Source organism: Podarcis vaucheri, assembly GCF_965113315.1.
Source record: "Podarcis vaucheri genome assembly, chromosome: 4".
In the NCBI taxonomy this organism is placed as follows: domain Eukaryota; kingdom Metazoa; phylum Chordata; class Lepidosauria; order Squamata; family Lacertidae; genus Podarcis; species Podarcis vaucheri.
In genome coordinates this window covers 78425963-78453865 of record NC_138762.1, presented here as the reverse complement: position 1 = coordinate 78453865, position 27903 = coordinate 78425963, and the positions used below count along the sequence as shown (strand labels likewise).

Sequence of the window (27903 nt, the reverse complement as noted above, 5' to 3'; positions counted from 1 at the left end):
GAAACCTCAACAAACTATACCTCCAAAATTACAAGCCCCTGCGGTGACAAATCAACAGAGACTAGAGGAAATGGAACAACACCAATTTCACCCTCTCAGACAAAATAGAGAAAAACTACACTCATTCATTTTCTCTCACAAAAAGCCAAGAATAAGCCCCAAATACCTGCACCTCCCCTCCTCCAAAGGAGGATGGGGAATCCCCAACATAGAATCATATTACATCACCAACCAAGTATACCACATAATCCTGTATATTCAAGAAAACGAGACGAAACAATGGGTCCACTTGGGAGAGAGACCATCGAAATCATCCTCACAGCAACATACCCATTTCTCCAAAACAAACTAAAGTAAACAAACCCATAAATATTCATGTATGAGATGATCCACGTATTTTTGTTCATGTTTTAAAACTACTTGAAAAAAATAAATAGGCATCTTACTAGCCAAAAGCCACATGTACCATATTTTGAAGTTTGTACCAGAAAACAGTATGAATTGCTCATCCAGCAACAACCATGCCATCTCTCACCAGCAGAGGGAGAGAAGGGAAACAGAACTATTCCACTGGCCCTACTGTGACATCAGCAACCTTTGGCTCATCTTTTCCTTAAACCAGATACAGGGAACCTTTGGCCCTCCAGATGTTGTTACTCTACAGACTCACATCAACCCCAGCAAACATAAGCAAAAGCCAGGGATGATGGGAGCAGCAATTCACCAACACCTAAGGGATCAAAGCTTCCCCAACCCCTGCCTTAAACTATTCCTATTTCAGCTGGTTGTTATTAGAACTTGACGGCCTATATCTAGTGCTCGAGTTTGCTGCCTTCCTCCTCCTTTTGTGCTATGTCTTTTAAGTTGTAATGTTTCATGCAAGACCCACAGAGGGTTCTCCAAAACTAAATATGGCCCACCACCTGAATGTGGTTCCCCGCCTCTGATTTAGAAAAAAAGATACCGCCAATAAGACAAAACATTTAAAAGGCTGTTATTACACAGAAAGACACCAACCTTGGACCACTGAAGTGGAGTCCTTTCACTTTCAAAATTCTGGAGGTCGGGACACTTTAGCTTTCCAGTATTATGCAAATGTATTCTTTGTGGATAAACGTAATTTCTATTAAAGCATAAACCATCATCGTTCTTGAAAACACGGAGCTCCTTCCTATCTCTTGTTGAATTTCTGTTATGAAAAAAAGGGATATCAGTACATCTATTAATTATTAAGAGATACCCACAGGATACTGGCCTTATATCAGCATTTAATGGTTAAAAAAACATGAGCATAACCAGATCTGGGTGCACTTTTTAAAACAGTAAGATGTGGAATTGGATCACAGTTCAGCAGACAAGAACCAACTCAAAATAATAATACTCAAGAAGTGTCTGGCTGTTTATTGTTAGTTTGTTGTTCCAGGAAGTAGAAGAAGAAAATATATGAAGGACAGAATATAAAAATGTGTCAGGGATGGCTTAAGAGGCAACATTGTGGCCAGGAGGTTTGGTTTCATGGTGTTCATAAAATGCCAGAATTAGCTGGAATAACATGATGTAACAGTTCTAAAAAAAATTACTGGGGGGAAACAAAAACAATCCTTTTGTGTACATTGGATTGTAGCCAGTGCTGCCATTTCACATGCACTACAGACCTCCACTTGTGCAACAGAGCTTCCCGTTGTGGACCCTGTGGGGCAGAATTTGGGGTGCACAGAAAGAAGTCGCCCCACTGTGCACCACTTGCAGAGACACTTACTTTTGCATCCTGCTCTTTTTTCCAAGAATTGTATTTTACAGCCTGAAAACTATAGGTTGTTAAGTTATTAGACTGAGGTCATGTTCAGATGGCCAATTTCACAAATCATGGCTGAAGCCACATACAAACATGATGGCTGCCTGCTAATCCCTTTTCCGATCCCTCTGCATCATGCATCTTCCCGAAGGGCCTGCAAGACAGAACTGTTCTGCCAGGCCTTTGGTCGGGGTTCAATCTGATTCTTTTCTTTCTGTATAAGAACAAGCATTAAAGAGGCCTCCTAGCCCGCTCACAGGTCCTTTATAAGACCAGTGGTAACAGTTAGCCCTGAAGAATATTAACCACTCTCAGTGCCATTAATTTCCTTTGAACTAAATTTACGATGTATTTTAATTAATTGATTGCCTGTTTTTATGTTCTTTGTATACTGTGTTAGTTTTATGATGGTAGCCGCCCTGAGCCCGACTCCAGCTGGGGAGGGCGGGGTACAAATATTATTATTATTATTATTATTATTATTATTATTATTATTATTATTATTATTATATTATTATTATTATTATTATTATTATTATTATTATTATTATTATTATTATTATTATTACCTTCCGAGCAAAGAGCATGGATTGCATTCAGCAACAGTCCCCTGTTATCTCCAAACGGTGTGCATCAGGCTTTAAATAAACTACAGCGACTGGAGAGAAATAAAACTTACCTCCTGTATCAATTTTACTAAACATAAGGGGGAAAATGTAGTTGACTCCAATGCACGTTTTATTTCAAAGAAGCCGGTTTGATCAGTAGGGTTTATACACAGCCTGCAGATTGCTTCTCACTTCAACATTACACAATTGAAGCCCCCCAAAAATTGTTAAGATAAAACCGGCAAAATTCTAAATTTATGTTTCCCTATCATTGCTGAACTCACTCAAGTCAGTACTATAGAACCTAGCAGATACTTTCAATTGAGAGAAAAAAACATGAACTTTGCAGAAACTTACTGAATGCGACACTCATAAAATCCGGAGTCTTCTATCACTGCAGGGCTAAACCAAAGCCTGTCTCCTCGTTGATGGATCCTGGAGTAGTTATCCGTAGTTATGGGTATATCACTACCGTTTATGTGCCAAGTCACAGAGTAATTGGATTGTTTGGAAGACAGCAGCGGACAGCAGATGACCCCAGGCTCCCCTGCACGCACATTGGTCGCTAAGCGTACACCTAATGAGTAAATTGCATATAATGTGTGACAAATGATGTACTTTGCTAGTGCAAACAGACACACTTGCAGTAAGCCTGAAAATTCACAACACAGCTCCCCATCATTCCACTGTGTGCCAACTCATTTGTGCCAACTTTGCCTTTCTTCCTTGCGCCTTGCAATTAGCAACGCTGCCCAAACTTACTATCTAGCTAGCACAAACTGGTCCAACTAATAGTAGAAGAAGAAGAAGAGTTTGGATTTGATATCCCGCCTTTCACTCCCTTTAAGGAGTCTCAAAGCGGCTAACATTCTCCTTTCCCTTCCTCCCCCACAACAAACACTCTGTGAGGTGAGTGGGGCTGAGAGACTTCAGAGAAGTGTGACTGGCCCAAGGTCACCCAGCAACTGCATGTGGAGGAGCGGAGACGCGAACCCGGTTCCCCAGATTAGGAGTCTACCACTCTTAACCACTACACCACACTGGCTCTCTGAACTTGTCCCATGAATGCTCGGATGCATTATGAAACTAACAGCACTTCTGTGCCACAAATCATTCTCCAGCTCCAATTGAATCTGAGGTGGTGCATTGTCAGGTTACCTGCATCTTCCCCTGTATTCCCCACTCCAAACCCAGGGTGGAAAACTGTCTCCTTCTATTTATCTGGCAACTGCTACAGCTGGAAAATGTGACTGGAGGCTTTTGAGAAAGGCTCCCTTCCTCTAGCCTGGAACATGGGAAGACTGCAAGCAACAGATAAGGCAGCCTTGCAAGGGCAGGGTTGTTATTTGACCCTGTTTCATTCCCAAACAGCCAAATCCTAAACACGTCTACTCAGGAGCAAGGTTTACTCCAAAGTAAGTAGGGTTAGGATTGTAGGCACAGAGAATGCCACAGGGCCCTAACGTGGAATTGGGGGGTGGAGCGTGTGGAGAAGTCAAGTTTACTGAGCCAGGAGAGGGGGCGCGTATATGAGTATCTGCAAATCACAGCTTGTGCGACGCAGCTCTCAGAATTTTAGAAATGCAAGCATAACACTATGCAATACACGTCTGATACATTCTTAATGCAAAAGCGGCAACATTTAATTGAGAATGCAATTCAGCTTCTTAACAGAAACACAGAGAAGAGCCCAGGAAGCCAATTCCGCACCCCATTCGTTATCAAACAAAATATAATCGCTGGTGATGTAAAATACAGCAATTTAATGTAATCTTGAGTGTTGGCACACCTGCTGCTTCTTTAAGAGTTTTGAGATGAGAGGAATTTTGCTTGAGATTTTCTAGAAGGGTTCATGAGAAGTTCCCCTCTGAATATTGCATTCATTGAGCAAAGTAAGAGGCACTACAGTATCAAAGTATATACAGGCAACAGCCAGTATGACAGTATATATAAAACATAAAATTAAAAGGTTTTTTTGAAAAATAAATGGGTTTAAGAACAGCTCTTCCCATTTTTGCTGGGGAAAGTGCTGCATTTTGAGAAACTGCAAGCCCAGTTGACTTATACATCATGGTGGGTGGAAGGAGAGATAGAAAACTGTGATGAAGTGAAGCGCTACAGACCACAGACACAGCCTTCATTTTCCCTCATATGCACTGGTTTTCACCTGTGCTTTTCAAGTTTGTGCATTCTCAGAGTAATTAAGCAAGCAGGGAGAAATAAAGTAAGAGCTATGCACCTGCAAAATAACGCAAACAAACCCGCCCCTCATGGAAGCGGCACTTATATTTGTGTAACTTTGTGGAGAAACTAGATGGGAGTATGATTACATCCACCGTGGTGTAGCTAAAGCAAGCAAACAAACAAACAAATAAGAAACATAAATTTGACTTACAAATACTGGATGAAGAATAAGCCAGACAGATCCAGCATAAGAGCTGCAACGCAGATATCATCTTCTGCTGGAAAAGGAAAGGAAAGATATTCGGGTCTGCAATAGCTTTCTAAAATACTCTGCTACAGCCAAATTGTTCACAATCTGTATAAAGGGGGAAGGATGACATATCCAATGCTAGGACTAGTGCATTTAGAAGAAAGTCAAAGAAACTTGAAGTCCACAAAAATTACTAGCGCAGCCACACTTACCTACCAGCCATCAATGGTGTAAAAGAAGAAACATTTCGTAAAGAGCCCTTTTTGATCACCTGGTGTATGAAATGAATTTGGTTTCAGATCCTGGCCCCTTTGTGTGTCCTTAGGCCAGTTACCATCTCTCAGTCTAATTTACATCAGAGGGTTGAAAGGATTTTTAAAAAGTGATACTTCCCACCATGCAAACGGCTATTTGAAAGTTCATGTCAAGCTTGGCTTCTGCCATACCAATCTATATGCATTCACAAATTGAGAGATATTAGTAATTTCCAGGCTGCATCAACAGCTCAACCATTGCCACAATCATTTTCAGCAAGAAAACAGACTATTGAAACCCCATTTACAGAAATACTGGAAATTTCTTAGCTCTTTGCTGAGTGGTTTAGGTACACAGGAACCTGACCACATACACTGCAGCAGATTTACCCAAGCTGGTGACCAGATGCATTGAGATACAAACTCGCATCAGCCCCAGTCAGCGCAGCCAAAGACCGGGGCTGGTTTGAGTTGTGATCCAACACATCTGGAGGGCACCAGGTTGAAAAACACTACCTTGTAAGAATTACTGCCACAAACAACATTCCACAGCTGATCATGACACTTCCCTGCATTAGCTCCTACCCAATATTCCACATTCACAAGAGCTGCAAATGTGCTGCATGGGAGATTTCAAGTCCTTGCTTTTTCTGGGGGAAAGTAGTGATCACTGCTAAACATGCTGTATATACTTTGGGCAGTCTGGCCTTCACGATCCCATACCCTCCAACATTTCTCTGATGTAAACAGTTACATCCCCGCCAACATTTCTCCAATGAAAATAGGTACATCCAGTGCTATTTTTCTAGAAAAAGTGGTGCTGGAACTCACCACGAACATCCCCCTTGTTCTCTTAGAGCGGCCATGGTGCCCACCTGAGAAGTGCCAGAACTCAGTTCTGGTGAGTTCTGGCTATAAAAGCCCTGGGCATGTCCTATATCCTCCAACATTTCTCCGATGGAAATAGGGACGTCCTAAGGTAAAGGACATTTCAGAATCAAATCAGAAACCGGTATGGCTTCTGTAAATCCAGGACTGTTATCCAGGAAAATATGGATACTTGGAAGACCTAGTCTCCTTGGACGTGTATAATAAGAATAAATTCTGCTAGCATTGTTTTCTTGTTGGCCAGAATCAACAAAATTAGATTTCCTGTCAAGTTTCATTCTATACTATGGGTAGGCAAACTAAGGCCCGGGGGTTGGATTCGGCCCAATCACCTTCTAAATCTGGCCCGCGGACAGTCCGGAAATCAGCGTGTTTTTTTCATGAATAGAATGTGTCCTTTTATTTAAAATGCATCTCTGGGTTATTTGCGGGTCATAGGAATTCGTTCATTATTATTTTTTTCAAAATATAGTCTGGGCCCCCACAAGGTCTGAGGGACAGTGGACCGGCCCCCTGCTGAAAATGTTTGCTGACCCCTGTGCTACACAGCTGGTATTGAGAGGTCCTTCATTCTTGGAGATACTTCAGATCTGGTACAAGACAAAGATGCTGCCAAACTAGCGAGGAACAGTAACTACAGTGCTATCAAATCAACTTAAATGGAAGTGGGAAGCCACCAACAAGGTTCAACAGGGTCACGTTTAATTTCAAGAGAGGAAAATTCCTCCAAGTGGTGGAGATGCATTATAAGGACGTTGAAAGGGAAAGTATTCTGGAGTATTGGAAGTTATTGAAAACCACAACAACAGAAGCTCGTCTGGCGTGCACACCATGGATTAAGAAATAAACCCAACAGGATGTGTGGTTAGTAATGCACGTCAATAGAGCTGCAAAAGCCAAGACTCTTTTCTTTAAAAAGTGCAAGTCTAATCTAAATAAAGAGGACAAAAAAAGAGAAAATAAGCTCTCCTAAAACAAACACAAGTTACCAGTGAGGCACATGAGAAGATATTTGAGCATATTGTTAGGGGCACGAAGGGGGTGGGGAATACAAATTTCTTAAAAATCACAAGCAGCGAGCGAGCCTGGGAGTGTCAGACCATTAGAAAAACAACTTTGAAAAGGACTTTGGAGAGAAACAGAATATTTGCGTCTGATTTCTCTGAAAAGGATGTTGGATAAAAATAAGATTAAAATTTTAGGGCTAAACACCAAATTAAAAGCCAACCCTCGGTCTGGATAGCATCAGGAGTTCGTAAATAACATAAAAATGTGAAGCAGTTGGTCATCTAATGGTAAAAATGTAAAATGTCTTTAAACTCAAAATCCTCACGGGAGGGTTGGAAGGCAACCAATGTAGCACCAGTTTTTAAGAGAGGTGTGACGAAATTATAAGACTTGCAGTCCAATTTCTTTCCTAATAAAAAATGGCAGAAAGCAGGATTAAAGTTAAAATCGGTCAACCTTGGATAATGAGGTTTTGCTTACTGTGCTGTGTTACTGGGATGTTAGGAGATTGTAAGCCACCTGAAATCAAACTGCAGTGTAGTAGTATTTAGTTGTAAATAAATGAAACGTACAAATGCCCTTCACAAGCGGCCTGATGTCCATGTTCCCTAACACTTAGTACAAAATGTCAAGTGAAAAGCCACCGTTAGTATTTTGTCCTCAGCCTGCTCATGGTTAACTCCACTCAGCCTTCCTTTTGCAAAAGGGTAGTATGTTTTTCAAAGCATGTATTCAATAGGTGCTGAAAAGTTGCCACTTTTGCTTCGGCTTACACACACACACCAGGAGTGCCACCTTGGCCCTGCGAACGTGGGTGCCCGGAGTCATGGGTGCGGTGCCATGCAGTATGCATAGCCCCTGCATCCAGATTTGTGGGTGCTTAGCCCCTTCATAGGGAATTTTGTGGGTGCCCAAGTGCCCAGGGCCCCAGGGAGTTGGCACCCATGAAACATACACAATGCTCTTCCAAATGTAGCTCTACGGGGGGGGGGCAATTCTTAAGGCCTAGCACCTACAAATTCAGCATTGACTCTTGAAGTTTAAATTCTGACACAACAATTTCAAACATGATTTTTTATATTAAAAAAAAAAGAGTTCTGGAATTCTGGAATACTCACATTTACTCCGCATCCACTGTGTTCCAACTGCTGGTTTGGGAAGCAGCTAACAGGAGATGTTAGCAACAATCCATATCTATGCTGTATTGGTCACTGACTTTCAGAACAGCGCTCTTGGGTTAATAGTCTGGAGGCACCAAATCCTTTCTCCCAAATTAACAAATGTGAGTGGCGTAGCATGGGGGGTGCAGGGGGGGTCGGCCGCACCAGACGCAACATCTGGGGGTTAGGGTTAGGGGACACAAATCCACGGGTTAGGGGGTGCAAATTACTTGCCTTGCCCCGGGTGCTGACAACCCACGCTACGCCACTGCAAATGTGTATGTACAGAATGTGCAGCACTGCATCAAGATTGCAGCCACCAGGCTCAGCTCCCTTCCACACACATTGCCTAAACCTCACTCAGCTTATCTACAATGGTTGACTATCACATGTAAGTGGCACATCTGCACACAGAATCCAGCGTGCCCAGGCTGACTAATACAGCCACATTACCTGGCACAGAGTCATGTGAGGACCTAACCCATCCTAAGTTGACATTCCTCCTTACATCCAACACGTGCAGACAAACCACAGCCCAGGCTGGATAGACACAATCCAATTGCAAACTTTACAAAGGAGTTACAAGAAATTATAGCCTTGCACTTAGCCTTGGACCTTAATTTGTGTTGTTTATTCTGTCAGCAGTTGATTTATTAATGCCTGGAAAGAGATAGCCGGCATTCCATAAAACACACGCAGTGCTCTATGCTAAATAAGCCAGAAGCAGACATTCTTCTTTTAGAAAGGTAACGCTTAAAAGCAAACTAGGACCCCCCATACACAGTTTCAATTACTATTATTAAAATGAATATCACTATCAAGTGAGTCACTAGTTTGTTTTTAATTTTTAAGCCTTTATTAACATTATTAGCAGGTCACTTGCGACATAAAGGCGAAGAGCAATAAACCACTGCAAGCTTAGAGCTTGCACTTCAATTCTGGATAATTGAATCTTAGAATTGGAAGTAAGAACATTCATTACAGGAATGCAACTCACAATAGACCCCCATACTACTTTCAAGTTTCACCTTTTTACCCTGGCCTTTGTCACTCCAAATATATATCCTGATTGCAATTTGTTTTAACACATTTTTTAAAAAAAAATACTGTTGTAACCTGGAACCTTATAGTTAAGGACAAATGAGAAATCCAATAAAAATCATTCTGCTTCTGATAATCATTGATTTAGCAACTAGAACTTCAGAATGTCCAACACACAATGTTGGTCACATTCACAATCTATGCAGGCCACATTCAAGAGAAAGGCAAGCCATAGTTCAACTGGTTCCCCTCCAGATGTAGGAGTGGTCAAAAGCAAGGCAAGAGTAAGTTAACAGGGAAAGTTCACTCAGCACCTCATAGTTACCATCACCCAGAAAATATGCAGCAAAGTCAACAATGTCCCATTTACACATTGCACCAAAATAGCAAACAAGAACTTTAACTCTGTGAGAGACACGAAGGAACAAAAGAAGCTAAGGCTCACTGGATATATATAACTGAAAACACTTAACACCTGGACCAGAGAGAATGTAATGGCATGCTTGGGTTTTCAATCACTTATGAACTTTAAATGTATTGCCAATGCATCACCCATGAATCACTTAATAGTTCCGAGCAAAGACTTAACATGCTAGCCATCAAGGATCTTGTTTGGGGAAGGGTGGATTTAAATTGCCCACACCTACCAAGTTGTCATACTCAGAACAGACCCACTGAAATCAATGAAGTTAGGTTAAGTTGTGAATTGCATCAGATGTGCTAAACCTTTGGCCCTCCAGATGTTGCTGAGGTACAACTCCCAACATCCCAGGCCATTAGCCATTCTTGCCGGGACTGATAGGAGCTGTGATTCAACAACATCTGGAAGGCAATAACTTTCCAGGTATTCAAGTGATTTTAACTTGGAGTAGACTCATGGAAATTAGTGGACCTTGGTCTTGTGCATTAATTTCAATAAGTCTACTCTGAGTTGGTTGAATACCATCCTATGTTTTTAACTTTGTGAAGCTGCCTCCCTCCCCAAATTACTGGACCAAACCTATGGAGTCAGCTGCATTTGGAATAGGTATGGTATGGACAGAAATAAGTTACACATCATATACCAAATACTGCCATTTCCAAAGACAGGCCTTGCATTGGGGGAGATCAGTTAGCATTCATAAGTCTAGGAGAATCAAATATGCCATTTGGAGATGGGTTGTTGCCAACGGAGTGGAATTTTTAAAAACTGAGATTTTTGGTGCTTTCCCTCTCTTTGAAAATCATAGGGACTAGCAGCTTGTTAAACGCAATCCCTTGATTCTATAGAAGGTGCATCTTTGAAAAGGAGGTATCTTGTCTGATGTCCTTTTGCCCACTTTAGTAAAAAGTCAGAAAAACCCTCAAAGGGGTAAAAACCATAGTTTGCTCGTGGTAGAGAACTGGAGATGATATTAACAGGCCCCAGTCGGAAACCAGATTAGGTTTCTAACCTGTTTGGATCCTGCGTGTTTCTAAATCCACTCAGGTCAACTTCATAAAGGGCCTCTGAAGCCCATTTCGGGAAAGTGTCCGTCAAGGCAGGCTGCTGAAAAAAAAGGGAAACAGCTCTGTACACATTCAAGACTGACAGCAACCTGCCTAAACAAGACACCTCTATAGAGGGACGCCCAGTTGGCTTCTGTCTGTCTATCTGTCTGTCAGGGCTCCTCAGAAATGACTGCAGCTGAAGCTCCCTTTCCCTTTCTCCACCTGCTGATCTGCCCCCCTCAGTGGCGCCAGGAAAGGCAACGGCGAAGCCCGCAGGAACCCGTCCGGCCTCTTCCCCGCGGCTCTTGGAAGAACCTGCTGCCCCCTCACGCCCCAGGCCAGCCTGTCCTGGCGGGCAAGAAGAGGCCGCGCTGCCGGGTCCAAGGCGTGACTCACCCGGTGCCAGGAACTTGCCTAAACTCTTTCCCCACACAGCGCGCTCCCCTGGTGCTCCAGAAAGAGCCACGCAAGACGGCTGCGCCTAAGCCTCAGACAGAGGCGAGCTGCCCCCCTCGCGGACTCTCAACCCCTCAGCAGCCGACCCAGACCCGCGCGCCTTGCGCCTTGCGCCCAGCGCCTTCTCCTCACCTGGACTCTCCCGGCCGGCAGCTTCGCCACGACTCGCCTCAGGCACCGAGGGCCGAGGGGAGCTCCGCCCCTGCCCGTTAAGGCGAAGCCCGCCCCTCGGCGGCCCTGGACGCTTGGGCGGGACGGAGGAGGCGGTGGGTCGCCGCTGCCAGAAGCGCCGGGGCTGCTCTGAATCACCCAGGCGCGGAAGAATGGACTCGGATCCCGGATCCTGGTTCAGGGAACAAGCCGAGACTCGCGAGCTTGATCCTCACCTGCCTGGCTCCTCAGAAATCAGCCTTAGGGACTGGGCGAGGAGAAGAATAAAAATTACTTCTTGGTGTCGTTTAGTCGTGTCCGACTCTTCGTGACCCCATGGAGCAGAGCACGCCAGGCACTCCTGTCTTCCACTGCCTCCCGCAGCTTGGTCAGACTCATGTTTGTCGCTTCAAGAACACTGTCCAACCATCTCGCCCTCTGTCGTCCCCTTCTCCTTATGCCCTCCATCTTTCCCAACATCAGGGTCTTTTCCAGGGAGTCTTCTCTTCTCATGAGGTGGCCAAAGTATTGGAGCCTCAGCTTCACGATCTGTCCTTCCAGTGAGCACTCAGGGCTGATTTCCTTCAGAATGGATAGGTTTGATCTTCTTGCAGTCCATGGGACTCTCAAGTGTCTCCTCCAGCACCATAATTCAAAAGCATCAATTCTTCAGCAATCAGCCTTCTTTCTGGTCCAGCTCTCACTTCCATACATCACTATTAATTCCATACATCACTGAAAATTACTATTATGTATTAAATTTGTGGACCGCCTTTCGTCTGTACCTATCCGGGTGCCTCACAACATCAACATGACAGTATGAAAAACACAATAAAAATAAGAACAAAAACAAACCAACAAACCACAAAATGCATAATAAAATTAAGAACCAAAAGAAACCAATAACCTCCCCCTCCAACATCAAAGACTGGGTCAGAGCATGGTGCTGATAACCCCAAGGATGCAGGTTTGATCCCCCATATGGGGCAGCTGCATATTCCTGCATTGCAGTGGGTTGGACTAGATGATCCACAGGGTCCCTTCCAAGTCTACAATTCTATATTTCACATGTCCGTCAGCCCAAGGCCCAGGTGGAAGAAAAACCTTTTCACCTGCCGCCTCAAGGGGTATAATGAAGGCACCAGCCAAACCTCCCTGGGGAGAGCATAAGTACAAACCCATTCTGATGACTCCTTTTAACTGGATAGCACTTTTAATAAAACTGGCACTATTCAAAGTGCTGGGTTTGACCTATAAAGTCTTTTGTGGCTCAGGACCCCAGTTCTCCAAGGACTGCCGCTCTCCATGTGAACCCATCTGGAAACTGCAATCATCATCTGAGGGCCCTTCTTTGAGCAGGAGGTCTCGAGGACAGCAACAAGAGAAGGGGCCTTTTCAGTGGTGGCTCCCTGTTTATAGAATGAGTCTCCTTTGGTGCCCGTGCCTTTTTTTCTGGGGGTACTCAAGGATATGCAGTACCAGCACACACACACACCCAATATTAAAAGTGTGGCGCTTACTGCAAAAACTTCATAGTGAGTACCGGCACCTTTCTTCTTCTTCTTCTTCTTCTTCTTCTTCTTCTTCTTCTTCTTCTTTTAAAAAAGCACTGCTTGGTGCCATAATTAAGTATCTTCTAAGGAAGATCATTCATTCATTCATTCCATCAGGCTTTGGCTTTTAATTATAGCCTTTTGTGGGGTTGGGCTGTTTCGATCTACCTGTTTAAAAAATAGAGTTGTCTTTCAGATTCTTTTTTTAAATGCTGGTTTCCATGTATGTATGTGCTTGGTTTTTGCTTAAAATATTATAAGTCCCTTTGAGCTGCCATGCAAAAAACCACTAATTATTATTATTATTATTATTACATGCAAACAAATTGGGCCCTTAGTAAGCCCCCTTTTCTTGGCTGAAGCAGGCAAAACGATCACAACCAGACTGTGCTGTTAGTTATATTTTATTATTTGTGTCACCTAACCAGGGTTGGCCTTAGGGGTGGGTGAACTGGGCGGTTGCCTGGGTTGTGGGTCTGAGGGGGCCCCAAGTTGAATTGAGAGGCTGTGTTTGTATTTATCCTACGGACAGCCCTGCATGTACTTCTCAAGTACTCCCAACTACATGTGAACAAGTAGTTCTCACCAAAAAATAAAGCAAACAGGCAAAGCACCATGCTAAAATGTGACACTAGCATTTTACAATCTATACACACTTTATGGGAATCAGTGGGTGTTATTCCTAAGTAAATATGCATAATGGGAACAGCTGTACAGCTTGTCCTTTGACCCTTTTTTGGAGGCTTGAACACATTTACCCTGTGAAGTAATAAATAAACAAAACGAAAGGTTATAATATGGGAGCCTGAGCTAAAAGTCTTGTACCCTTTATTCCCCCATGCTTTTCTGAAACTGGATACTCACTCAAAATCTGGTTAAATTGATATAATATGCTTCAGGATCCAGTTTACAGTGGCAGGAATCAGCCCCATAGAATGTGCTAAGTGCCTTTCTCATCCAGATTGAGTAATGGAATGCAGTTGTTGCCACACTGGTGGTTTCTAAGTTAACAAAACGAAGTTTTCAGCAAGAGCTTGAACTTTTCCCTAGCATTGTACAGGATTAACAAAGTTTTCAGCATGTGGCATGCAGGGTTCCGGGAAAACACTACATTTGCTTTAAGAAGAACGTGGAGAAAAATAATATTTGCTGAACACTTCAGACAACTGTGTTTCATTACCACAGGCATCCCAGTTTATTTGACTGCTGTATAACTGTCTGGTTTGGGACCAGTGGCGTAGCGTGGGGGGTGCAGGGGGAGCCAGCCACACCGGGCACAACATCTGGGGGTTAGGGTTATGGGGCGCAAATCCATGGGTTAGGGGGCGCAAATCCACGGGTTAGGGGGCGCAAATTACTTGCCTTGACCCGGGTACTGACAACGCACGCTACGCCACTGTTTGGGATAGTCAGATTGTATAGAATATACAATGTAGAGCTTAGTGAATGCTATGAGGGGTTTTTTTCTTTCAGACTGAAGTACCACCCAAGATTCTTTGTGCTTGGCCTCATCACTGGGAATCATCCAGTATGATGCTATGAAAAATATTTTTTTCCAGAGGGGAATCCACAAGCAGCTAAAAGCAGGGGCAGATCTACACTCGTGGTTTTTAACATTAAGGAAAGGTTAAGGAATGGTTTTGATAGTGTAGATCGGGGTAGTCAACCTTTTTATACCTACCACCCACTAACGCAACTTTCTTGATGGTAAAATTTCCTTACCGCCCACCAGTGCTGCAATAACATGTGCCCCCCCTACCGCCCACCCAGAATCCTAAAACGCCCACTAGTGGGCGGTAGGGACCAGGTTGACTACCCCTGTTGCAGATGGACACATGGCATCCTACTTTTTACATTCATAATGCATTATTACCTTGTCTTTTTATCACTTAATTTTTAATCATTTTCTGCTGCCATATAGGTGAAACACTCCTCATATGTCCCTATGTAGTGTTTTGCCCTTTTTTTTTACTTCATTCAAACTCTGATCCCTCCTCCAATGGTATTCAAGGGACAGTGTGCAGTTTCTCCTCCCGTTTTTTTGCTTCTTCCATCCTAGCAGGGAAAGAAACAGCGTTTTGGAAAATGGCATGGCTGGGTATTACTTACATTTAACACTCACCCCCCCCCCCAAAAAAAGCCAAGGTAATTAACAGGTATGCCCTGTGGCATTTTAGAATGACATATCTATATCTTTCTAACAGGGGAAAATAAAGTTAAACAGGTCAGTGTAGATCCAGCCTAGGTGAATTTCACAGATCAAGGTACTGAAACCAGTTGAATTGCAAGTTTGCAGGTTAATTCCCAGCTAATCTGCCATCTAGGCATCTCCACCAAAAGAAGGATAAGCCCTCTGGAGCAAGGGTAGCAGCTGTTGCACCCTCCAGACTATGACTCCCATCAGCATGGCTGGTGGTGAGGGATTGTGCAGGTTGTAGTTCAGCAACATCTTGTTGTCTATCTCTGTTCTACATAGCCTAGACCAGGGATGGCCAACTCCCAAGAGACTGCGATCTACTTACAGAGTTAAACACTGGCAGTAATCTACCCCCTTTGGGGGGATTCAGGTCAAAGTTGTTGAGCTTTTGGGGGAGGAGGAAGGCCTGTTTTTTAGGCATTCAGATCAAAGTTGTTATTGAGCTTTTTTTAGGGAGAAGGAAAGCCCCGTTTTGGGGGGATGCAGGGCAAAAAAAATGAGCTTTTTTTAGGGGAGCCAAAGTTGTTGAGGTTCTTTGGGGGGAGACAGTGGTCTACCAGTGATCTACCACAGACGTCCAGTGATCTACCAGTAGATCACGATCTACCTGTTGGACATGCCTGGTCTAGCCGTTACTGGACTAGCCAACTAATTACTTTGTCCCCATCCACCTCCCTGCTCAGTTGTACAAGGACTACAGAGGAGTAAGCAGGCAGCCAGGGCTGGTTTTAAGTAAGAATGCAGGCTGGTGGTCTTGGAGGAATCAAGACTGAGGTTAGTAGAACAATATCCTATTTGCCCTAATGGGCCAGCCACCGCAGGAATTGTATACCTGAAATCCTGGAAAGTCACACTGGGAAAGCCGAGCTAAGTGCTACTTTGTTAATTGGAAAGGCGTCCTGTCAGTAGTTCAGGCACACACAGTGGAAATTGTGGTAGCATTACTAGATTTCAAAGTATCTAGTTGTGCTGCTTCACTTGGCTTGATTCCACAGCAAGAATGATAAACAGATGATTAAAAAAATGATTCCAGGAAATCAAGATTTGGCGCAGACTGAGACATAGCCTATTAAAAAGTAATTTCACAATGCCCTTAATTTGTCCATAGCATTATTTAAAAGGTTGTGTGATAGCTAATCATATCCCAGATGTTTTTCTTGTGACCTTTATTCACTGAAGTAGAAATAGGCATATGGTTTTCTTTCAGACATATTATAAACTACCAGTCCTACGCAGTTTCCTCACTGGCTTCTAGATTAATCTTGGGTCAGCACCCAGGAGAGTGTACTGTCCGTCAAGGGCTTATTTTACTTCCTTTCTATTCAATTCTGGCTCAAGCCCCCACCCAGGAAAAATTGGGGTGCCATTTTGGATGGCAAGGTAGCGCTCTCTCGCTCTCTCTCACTCTCTCTTCCAAACAACCTTACTTCTTCAAATTAACAAATTATAGTAGCAAGAGTAACATAGTAATATATTTAATAGAGCACAGAGACTATGGGAGGAGCACATCCAGGAGACAGTCTTACTTCCCCTTCCACATGGTGGGAACAGTTGCATCCATGGGGAGCCAATCAACTGCCAGGCCCACACCCACCTTTCTTCAGCCTCGGCATCACAGAGAAATGTTGGAGCAGAGAGGGCAGATAATAAACTTTAATGCATTTCCAGTCACTATGGGCGGACGGACATCCCATGTAGGGTAGTTTCACAGCAGCCTTTTCATCTGGTATGGACAAAATTTGCAGACTGATTTGTGCCACAGAATCGAAACAATGTCCTTCCCAAACAAGTGCATTCCTGTGATTTTCATCAAGTATATTCCCGTTCCCCTGCCCACAAGTGCTGCTTTGTAGCCCGTTTTCCAGCCTTCTAGCACAACTGAGTAGCACTACCGTCTCAACCAGCACAGAGAAGTGGGCAGTGGCATGGTTAGTGGCTCTGGAGCCAACTCCTAGGAGCTGAGGTCCTTTCGGGCCCTCCAATAAAAAAATTGAGACACCCCCCTCCTCCCCCAAGCTAATGGGCATTGCCATTCAAATGGTGTGCGTGCACCGTGTCTTGTGATTGATGATACTGTTAGGATCATCCTACTCTTGTGTAGGACTCTGGTAGAGAAACATGCCCGACTGGCGTGTTCTCTCCCTCCTAGTCGATCGTTCAGGAGCTTCAAAAGCTTTCTTCAGCCCGAACATCACAGCAACTGATACCAAGAGGCATCAGAATACTTACGATCCTGCAGAGTATTGGCAGTTTGAGTAACAGAACCCAGTAGCACTGCATTTTGGCTAATCTACTTTTATTTACATATAATACACTCAGAGCATTCTGACTTAGCTCCTTCCTCTTTCTCATCAGACAGCAAAGAGAAAGAAACAAAGGACAATAGTCCCACTTCACGGAACACAGTAATACAAACATCCTGTCTCCGTCACTTCCCACACTGTGGAATGAAAACATACACCGTCATGTGATAGACAACAATCCCATGACTGCAAACACAGAGCTGGAATCCTAACAGATACGGGGCTTACCTGCCTCCACATATTTTTATTCAAGTTGGCACCCCTGTTTGTTGGCAGTCTATAACTCTGCCTTCCTGCATGGTGCTACTTCTTGACTTTCAGTAGCCTCATCAGTTTCACTTTCGGTTTTGCTTTGTTTTTTAATGTAGTATTAGTGTTAGCACCAGCACTGGTGTCTGAACAAACACACCAGTCTGAACAAGGTTTTTTGAGGAGGAACCCCTGTCTTCAGAACAGATGCAGTAATATATCCTTAAATCTTCTCATTGGGGGACCCTCCCTCCAAAATTTAAACTGCCAGACGCTTCCTGAGAACAGCGCATACCACTCTCAAGGAAGGGTCTGGCAATAGCTCCTGAAATATGCCTGATAGGCCTTTTTCTGGCTGCCACCACCATAGATGCCAACACAGGTATTTGACAGGCTATTCCTGAGCCAAAATGACTATCAACCCCACTCATGATTTATGACTCTAGTAAGAGTTCCAGGTGACAGGGATTAGGATGGAGCAGACAGCATATGAGATCATTTGGTAAGTTCCTGCAGTAGTTAGGAAAAATAGAGCCCAACTCTAGCAGACTCCATGGGTGAACCAATTTGTTTTTTTTTGGTGGGGTGGGGAGGATGCTTCCAGGTAAAACAAAAACTGTTTCCCCACCTTTATTTATAGTGATTATATCATGCATAATTGACACAGAGCAGGACCTTCCCTAAGATTACATCCCAAACATTTAATGTTCAAAGCTTTTCAACAAGGATCTGCAAGCGTGCTCAGAGCTAGACTAAATTCCAGTTCCTTCCATGTGCTGTTTTGTTTGTTTCATACCCTCCAACATTTCTCTGATGAAAATAGGGACATCATGGCAGTGCTATAGGTGAAGCATTCAAGCAATATATTAGTTTGAAGTCAGTGATTCATCTGCTTTTTTCAGTTCAACAATTTTTTAAAAATCACCTTATGAGGCTCTACATGGAGGTTTTCCATGAAAAAGGACCCATCATGTTTTAGTTTCATGTGCCCCCCAAACAAATATATTTTTCAGGTTCTCCAGGCATGCTAGTAATAATAATAATAATAATAATAATAATAATAATAATAATAATAATAATTTATTATTTATACCCCGCCCATCTGGCTGGGCTTCCCCAGCCACTCTGGGCGGCTTCCAAAAGAATATTAAAATACTATAATACATCAAACATTAAAAGCTTCCCGAATAGTAGTATGAGAACATAGATCCTTCTCACTCACTACATGAATATTTGCAGAAGAGGACTAAAAATGATGTAACAGAGAACAGAAAGCTTTAATATTAATTACCTAGCCCTCAGTTTCACAACAAATTGGCAAGACATATCAAGTAGATAAGAAAGTATACAGTCTGATCAAAAAGGCTATATTACTTTCACAGAATCTTTGTCTATGTGCTTAAGCATAGAATGAGAACTTAGACTTTAAGGTAAAAACTACTCCATTGTGGGGGAAGTTGCTGTGGCAGTGAATTTAATATAAATTAAAGAAAACCAAGAAGAAACCCCACTCCTGCCTCTCTCTTAAAGGTAAAGGGACCCTTGACCATTAGGTCCAGTCGTGACCGACTCTGGGGTTGCGGTGCTCATCTCGCTTTATTGGCCGAGGGAGCCAGCGTACAGCTTCCGGGTCATGTGGCCAGCATGACCAAGCTGCTTCTGGCAAACCAGAGCAGTGCACAGAAACACCGTTTACCTTCCCGCCGGAGCAGTACCTATTTATCTACTTGCACTTTGATGTGCTTTCAAACTGCTTAGGTTGGCAGGAGCTGGGACCGAGCAATCGGAGCTCACCCCATCGTGGGGATTCAAACCGCTGACCTTCTGCAAGTCCTAGGCTCTGTTTTAACCCACAGAGTTACGCGCGTCCCTGCCTCTCTCTTAGTGAACTATAAAAATATGGGGATGGGACTGATCTTCTCCCTGCCTCCCCCCCCCCGCCCTGCGCTTCAACCCATGTTATTAATATATGAAGATGTAGTAAATTGACTCCTAGAAATATAGCATATAAAGATGAAAACATCAAGCAAAGTAGTAGGCATCATGATACTTGGAATATTATATGTATCTGTCTTTGTTGAGCTGGTGTTGGTGGGTGTCCTTTGTCTGGTCTGCCTGGCTTGTCATTCAGAGCTGGTCTCCTCAGTGAAGTTCAGCCGCCATTTTGTCACTCCCAAGAAATGTGTCAATGTGAAGGTCCCGCTTCTCCTTCTCCATCAACAACTTTGCTAGCTTCAGGGGGTTGAAATCATGAGGGCTTCCTCATTGTAGAGTGAATGGTACCATTTCAGACAGAGATAAATGAAAACAGAAGCCCCAGCAGTACTGAATTCCCGCCTTTCGCAACATGGCCATTACCAGCCTCAAAGATGATGATGATGATGATGATGATGATGATGAAGAAGAACAACCTGGCCGCCAAATTCTGCACCTAGTCTTTTGGCTAGGATTTTGAAGTACCATTATTGGCTTTCCTTCATTAATCATTAATTTTTCTTAATTTTATAATTAATTCTCTTTTTTTAATGAATTGTGAGAAGTAATGTATATTGGAAGAGTGGCATCTTTAGGTGTATGCATGCTGTGTGCTCATTCAAAGTGGGCACCTATTATTTCAAATCCCAGTATATCTGTCCTCAACCATGTTAACTTACATTAAAGCCAAAATCTCCCAGTCTTCTGTGCCTTCCAACATCCACAAAAACGAACATTTCTTCATCTGATGAAAAGCTGCATTGCCTCCAGATTTTTCTTAATCAAGTTGCTTTCTCAACACAGAAATAATAATTCCTCTGAGTTCTGAAGTCCCATGTCTAGAGTTTCAGAGGTTGATGTTGCAATGTGACCAAGATGCACGCCAAACACAGCCATCTTGGCTCCTAGAGGTTTTAACATTGTGCTCCCCTCTCCATGAGCTCGTGCTTAAAAATGAGCAATTGAGCCACTAATTCTTTCCTGAAGCCAGAGCCATCTAGCTTGGCTTGGGTCTGAGTTTGCCAGGCAGACCTTTGTGTTCCAGGAGCCTTCTTGTCTGGCTGCAATTCGCAATTCTGGCCTAGGCCCATCTTTTCCAGAGGATGGAAATAATCACTAAGAGCACCATCTTTATTTTTGGCAATGCCTGGTAATGTTCCCTTCACACCTACCAAGTAATTAGAAGTGAATCAGGAGTTGTTTTTGCTGTGAAACAAATGTTTTTGCAGGAGGAAGGCAAAGCCAAGCCAATACACAGCTTGTAGCTTCACTGAGGCCTCCCCTGTTAATAACTATTTTAAACAAACAGGGTAAACAAACTACTCTGTTTGAAATAGTCTGTATCTGAAGTATTGTTCAAGAAACATTATAACTAAGTAGTCAAGGACAATGAAAATGGTATTGCGGATGACCAGTTCTTCTCTTCTACCCCCCCCCCCCACCAAAATTAAATAAAGGTAGACTCAGGAATCTCAGCATAAGAAGATGAGAAGAGCCTACAGTATCTGGTTAATGTCCCATCTACTACAGCATCCTCTTCTTATATCAGCCAACCAGGTGCCTAAGGAAACAGAAGGCTAAGCACAACAGCACTTGTGATTTCCAGGAACTGGCATTTGGAGGCATATCAACTCCAACAGTAGCGGTAGAACCTAGCCTTTGTGGCAATTGCAGATATTAAAGTATTATGCAGCTTGAAGCAACTGGGTGCATAAAAACAGACTCCTTTTGGAATAAAACATTATCCAGACCCATTCAAAACCTTCCTTGCATAACTTTCCTCATAACAGAACAAAACCCAATAAATGTTACATCCAAACAGTTTCACAATATCTTGTCCAAACACATGCTCAGCATCTTATAAAAAATAAAATAACTTATAATTAGAGCTGACAAACCTAGCTTTCTCTCACACAGGCTCCATTAGCCTGCCTTCATTCCAGCCCCAAATGCTATGCAGTTCCTGGAGAGGCACCTTACTCCCCCACTGGCTGGGAACAAAAGACAACAGCCACCACCCTTCCAAAACGGTGAATTTGCAATTCAGTTGCCTTCCATGTGATCTAAAGTTAAACACCTCATCAGAACTAGCAGAAAACAGTAACAGTTATCAACCTATATATATGTGTGTTCAGTGAGCTTAATATAGAAAACCCCCATGTTAAAGCCTTCAGTAACACACAATCAGACATTCTCCATTTCAGTGTCAATTAAACAATTATACTTAACAGTGGCTAGTAGCCATTTTTAGCCTTTTTCTCCATATATGTCTCTTTAAAAATTTCCTATGCCACTTTCTATTTTTAAGAAAAATTTCAAAGCGGTTTACAGCATATTAAATCAATAAAACATAAATAAAACAATCTGAAGAAAGTCAAATATAGAGTATATAGTCAAAGCAGCATAACAGAAAACTAGAATATTATCTTAAAGATTTTAAAATAAAACATTACAAAGGAGGTCAACTACAGAATACGTATTTAACATAGTAGGGCTGGGTGAGTCTGGGTGAGTCTAATTCTCTTTCAAAGCCATCCAATCATCTAAGAAAGATAGCATTGAAGATATAAGATAGCACTGAATCAATAGCAAGATGAGTTCTAGCTTGAGACAACAGTTTATTAGATAGGGTTTGTTCTGTGTAAACGTATTAAGACTTTAGACTAAAGAAAGCATTCTGGAAAATGTGGAAGAAGAACAACAAGAAGAAAAGAACAAGAAGAAGAAGACGATATTTACCTTTGGTTGCATTTCTTTATTTGCAAAAGCAAGTCTTCTTCAAAAGGTTTCCTTTTTGTATTTTGAAATAGAACAGTGGTTCATTTCAATTTGTTTGGAAGATTTCAAAGAGCACAGCTGAAAACATCTTTGTTTATGAGCACCCACCGGGTGATGTGGTTAAATGACCTGGTTTTGGACAAATGTCAAGAAGCAATCTGGTTTGATGTAGAAGCCATGTAAGAATTATATGCATGATGTGTGACTGATAAGAAGATGGAAACAGAAAAGTTGCTGTTTTATAATGGCTCTGATTGCTGGCTCTATCAGCCTAGGTTTTGTGACTTTCCCAATTTTTCCAGAATAAAAGCTGCTTTATGTGAGGAATTCATGGGGCAGTCCTATGCACACACTTCCCACTCAGCACAGTGGAAATCACATCCTGGTAAATGTTCATAGGAATGTGCAGCTCAGAATATAAGGCACCTTGTGTATATTATTGGCAGTAGCTATTAGCAACTATTCTGCTATTTGCAGTGAGCCATGATTTGCCACACCACCTTAGCCATGTGCAATGCATGTGAACACTGAAATAGTTGCAATGAGAGAAAGAGAAATGTTCTACCTGAGCTCCAAATAGCTTTGTGGGATCTGTGGCTTGCAAAACAGCTTGTGGTAGTTTGTAGGGGAATGCATTTCCTAATATGCATTTAATTGCACCCAGAAGGAATCACAGTATGAGAATGTAAGCAAGCCTTGGCAGATGATTTCTGAGTAAATCTGGCATTTTTTCATGGCTGGCTCGAACAAAAGAACATGTGAGTAGCGTGTGGGAAACATATTTACTGTATTTCCTTACAAATTACAAAAAGATACATGACCTCATTCTTCTGCTGCCAATTTCCTCCCTATGTTAGTTCTCAGTCTATGTTCTTCAGCATATTTATCACTGAGTTTAACTAATATAAACATCATTGCAATTTTGATGTTACAGCTAGAATTCAGAAAGAAAAGCACAGCTACTAGCCAGGATGTCTGTACTTTGTCTCCAAGGTTGGAGTAAGCATGCTTCTGAATACTTACAAACTTGGGCTCTTTGCAGATGACCTTATGGTCACAACCCCAGACCCCATAAACCCAGCAACCACATTAACCAAAGAACATAACACCTTCACAATGGTATCAGGCCTACAGGGGAACTCTCTTTAACAATAGAGGGACACAGAAAAGGGATGGTATCTACAATATATAAAATACTACTCCAAGACACTACAAATCCCCTCACCATGATTAAAGACCAACGGGAGCATGACATAGGGTACAAAATAAACTCCACCCAATGGTGAAAAAGGTGTTCTAAACCACCATTTAAAACCAACTCAGTCTAAAGAAGAGAACTCCCTCTGAAAGTTATCTATAGGTGGGTGGCGCTGTGGGTTAAACCACAGATCCCAGGACTTGCCGATCAGAAGGTCGGCAGTTCAAATCCCCGCGACGGGGTGAGCTCCCGTTACTCGGTCCCTACTCCTGCCAACCTAGCAGTTCGAAAGCACGTCAAAGTGCAAGTAGATAAATAGGTACCGCTCCGGCGGGAAGGTAAACAGTGTTTCTGTGCGCTGCTCTGGTTCGCCAGAAGTGGCTTAGTCATGCTGGCCACATGACCCGGAAGCTGTACGCCGGCTCCCTCAGCCAATAAAACAAGATGAGCGCCGCAACCCCAGAGTCGGTCACGACTGGACCTAATGGTCAGGGGTCCCTTTACCCTTTACCTTTAACAGCATAGAAAAAAGGCTGTTAGGCAGACTGGAGACCTCCCACTTTTAGACATTTGTGTTGAAAGTGAAGAGATTTGAACATGGGCCAGCAAGCAAAGGGATGTTGTGGGCAAGACTTGTATGGACCTTTCCTCTCTCCGGCCCTCTTCAGATGAATACTTCCAGCCCTGTGTGGAGATGCTGGAGTAATTGAACCTGGAGCCTAGATGCAAACCAGACGCTCTACAATCCTTCTCCTTTTTAAGGCACTTTCTGATCATTTGGAAATTTTCTAGAATACTTACTGTATTATATTCTGATCATACATGGGATTCCCAATTGTCTGCCATCTAGATCAGGCCCACACTTGCATAGCTTTGTTAGGTTTTTCGTTCCTAGAACATCCCTGGGTCAACCAGTTTGAAACACTGACTTTCACCGCCCATAAGCATTTCAGTCAGTTCACGCTCTTGTTCAGCAGATTTTTATGTATCAAGGAAACCTCTTCAAGCAGCCAAACAAATAAATGAAGTCTGATACAGTTAACAACATCTAGGAGGAAATGCCAAAAGCAGGAGGCAATCTTCCTTCCGCCTTCATAACATGATACGTATGAAGACAGATACACAGAAACAATTGTCAAGTGATTTGGAATTATGTCGCACAACTGATTCCAGCTGCTTTCTTGAGCATCGTCCAACGGCATAGGGAAACTCTGTTCCCAGAGATAAACCCAACACTTGAAAGGCTTATGAGCAGCCTAAGGACATTACTGTAATCCCTAAGGAAGGAATCATAAAAGAAAATAATAATAAAAAAGAGCTGGTCAATTAATGAAAGGAATGAAAATGCATCTGCGGTTTTAGATGGAATCTGCCCACCCACACAAAAAAGTAAAAAGAATCAGGAACACAATATGTGTGATTGACGGGTTTCTCCTTCTTTTCAGTGGCGTCCAAACTTTTTTCAAAGAGGGCCAGATTTGATGAAGATTTGATGAAGATTTTACCTTTTTTAGGAATGAAGCTGTTGAGCTTTTTAAAAGATTGAAGTTGTGGGGTTTTTTTAAGATTTCACCCCAGAAAATAAACTACCACAGGGCGGGCTGGGTTAGGCCCCCAAAATGGACTTTGGACATGCCTGCTTTAATTAAATAAAGTGTGCTTGTTCTGCTATAAAAAAGGTTTGGCTTGTAAACAGTTAACTAAATAAGAGGGTGAGGAAGCTGGTAGTTTACCTCTAAAATATCTCTGGGGTAGGGATTAACCTCAAAGAGTAAATATACTGCACATATCACATTACCACTTCCTCTGCTTACGTTTGAAGCATGTTATATGTAAAAAAGCCAACTACTAGTGGGGGGGGGTGTCCCTGAGATTTATTCCACAGTCTAGACCAGTGTTTCCCAACCGGTGTTCCGCGGCACACTACTGTGCCGTGAGACATTGGCTGGTGTGCCGTGGGAGGGAGGCGGGCGAGTCGGGCGGTGAGAGGCGGCGGCGGCGAGGATCCGCGTCGAGCCGGGGGCGGCTCCGCGGTGGTGGTGCCGAGCGGCGGGGCAGCGCGTGCAAAAGGGAGGAGCGTGAGACAGCGGAGGAGGAGGAGGCCGGCATGTCCGGGCAGCAGCAGCAACAACAGCAGCAGCAACTCCCGGCGACGGCTCCTCAAGCCCCGCCGCCGCCCCCTCCTCCGCCCGCTATCGCCGCCACCACCACAACAGCCGCCGCCGCCTCAGTTGCCGCCGTCCCTCAGTCCCTCGCTCTGCTGCCTCCTCCCACCCCCAAAGCTTGGAGGTTCCCCGGCAAGGGGGAGGGAAAAAACTTTCACTTTCGTGCGTCCCTCCCAGCGTGACGCTGCGCGCTGACGTCACGGGGCTGTAATGGTGGTGTGCCGCGAGATTTTTTTCATTAAACAGGTGTGCCGTTGCCCAAAAAGGGTTGGGAAACACTGGTCTAGACATAGAAGAAAAAAGGCAGACAACTACAACCAGAGGAAAAATCTAATTTGAACCCTATACACCTTAAAGGTAAAGGTACCCCTGACCATTAGGTCTAGTCACGGATGACTCTGGGGTTGAGCGCTCATCTCGCTTTACTGGCCGAGGGAGCTGGCATTTGTCTACAGGCAGCTTCCAGGTCATGTGGCCAGCATGACTAAGCCACTTCTGGCAAACCAGAGCAGCACACGGAAAAGCCATTCACCTTCCTGCCGGAGAGGTACCTATTTATCTATTTGCACTTTTACGTGCTTTCGAACTGCTAGGTGGGCAGGAGCTGGGACCGAGCAATGGGAGCTCACCCCATTGTGGGGATTCGAACCGCCAACCTTCCGATCGGCAAGCTCTAGGCTCTGTGCTTTACACCACAGTGCCACCCGCGTCCCATACACCTTACACTTACAAAATTAGATTAGAAGTATAATGTGGCACGAAGTGAAATGGTGTATTGCTGCACATATTCTTAACCAAGCTTCTGTGTGGTGCCTGCAAATTATAACTTTTGACCAATGATTATGCGATAGTTCTACTGATGAATCCCTATTGCACTGTTCTAATTCATTTGTTAGCTTTGTTGCCCAATTTCATCTCTGACTTTTGCTGTTGTAAGCAGCCTTACCTGGTTCAATGTCAGAGCATATGTTTTTAAATAAAATAATCAAGATTTTGTTGTGCCAGTTTCTGAACATTAGAAATCATATGTTATTTTTTAAAAGCTATTTTAAAAACCCTATGAAAATATGAACGGTTGACTTCCTTACAAAACTTACAGTACAAGTAACATTTTTTCATTAAAACTGTGTGAAAATACTGAACAGCTTGAATTTTGGATACAGTACATACTAGACTATGTACATTATGGGCATATAGAATCTTGTTTTGTGGGAATTAGCTCCAAGGGAACATACTGTTTTACTTACAGCCTCTATACCAGCTCTACATCTCCTTTAAATTAGAACCAGTGAGGGGGGCGCTAGGTGCGCCTTGGAAGATGGCCGACAATATCATCTCTCCAGCTCACACAAGGTAACTAAGAGGCTAATATGGAGGTAAATCAGCCTCCCAAAACTCTTCCCGGGGGAGGGAAGATGCAGCCTCGTTCGCGGTTGCCCACAAATCACCCCCGAGTTCGAAAGAAGGAGGGGGTGAGGGCACTGAACGGAAAGCCCTTGAGTGAGCTTTGGATCTCCTGGACACTGCTTCTGAGAGCGACGCTAGTTGCATTACTTAAGATAAAATATTGGATATAAAAGTAATTGCACATGTTTCGAGCAAAGAAAAGGGTATATCAGCTGCTAATTAAGCCTGCCACTGAGAAGTTAAGAGTGATGGAATGGACTGTACAGAAGATAACATCAAAGAATAACAGCTATGTCGGTATGTTGAAACGGAACGGAAAGGAGGGGGGACTTCTTCTTCTTTTTATTATGATACTACCTAACAACCACCACCCCTAGAAGAACCGTCACATGACTGATAGCAAGTGAGAATGGAAAATAAACTGTGTGGAAATAACTAAAGGCTTTGTTTTTTGGGAAGATCTGGAAAGAAAATGAAAGGATCTCCTGTGACGCAGTTCTTAATCGGGATCCACCATTATGAGACAAACTATGTTGCGAAATTGATAGTCAGAGGGGGAGGTGAGCCATTGCTCTGTTATCATGTTTGGATTGTAAGTTTGACTTGGCAAAATCTCCCCTGGAAAGACTGATTTATGGTGCAACTGGTCTGGGAAAATTAATGAGCAAACGCTTAGATTTTATTTCATCGGAACTGGCAAAAATGGCGCCTGCCACACCAAGCAGGACTTTTGGATCAGTGTGTGATGATTTACTGCATACAAAAGACTTAGCAGCTTTTCTTAAAAAAAGGGAGAGCCTTACAAAGTTCACACA

General features: G+C 43.3%; 1 protein-coding gene across 1 annotated transcript in view; it reads right to left on the bottom strand.

The window, feature by feature from the left end:
• LOC309531580 (uncharacterized protein) overlaps positions 1-22306 on the bottom strand; it is a 60240-nt gene extending 37934 nt beyond the window's left edge. The window contains exons 1-4 of the mRNA XM_082221171.1: positions 22280-22306; positions 4799-4865; positions 2761-2980; positions 1018-1189 (exon numbers count right to left, since the gene is read on the bottom strand). Coding sequence (XP_082077297.1) covers positions 1018-1189; positions 2761-2980; positions 4799-4865; positions 22280-22291 — 471 coding nt within the window. The 5' untranslated portion in view covers positions 22292-22306. The remainder of the gene's footprint in view (positions 1-1017; positions 1190-2760; positions 2981-4798; positions 4866-22279) is intronic.
• Positions 22307-27903: the final 5597 nt, after the last annotated feature.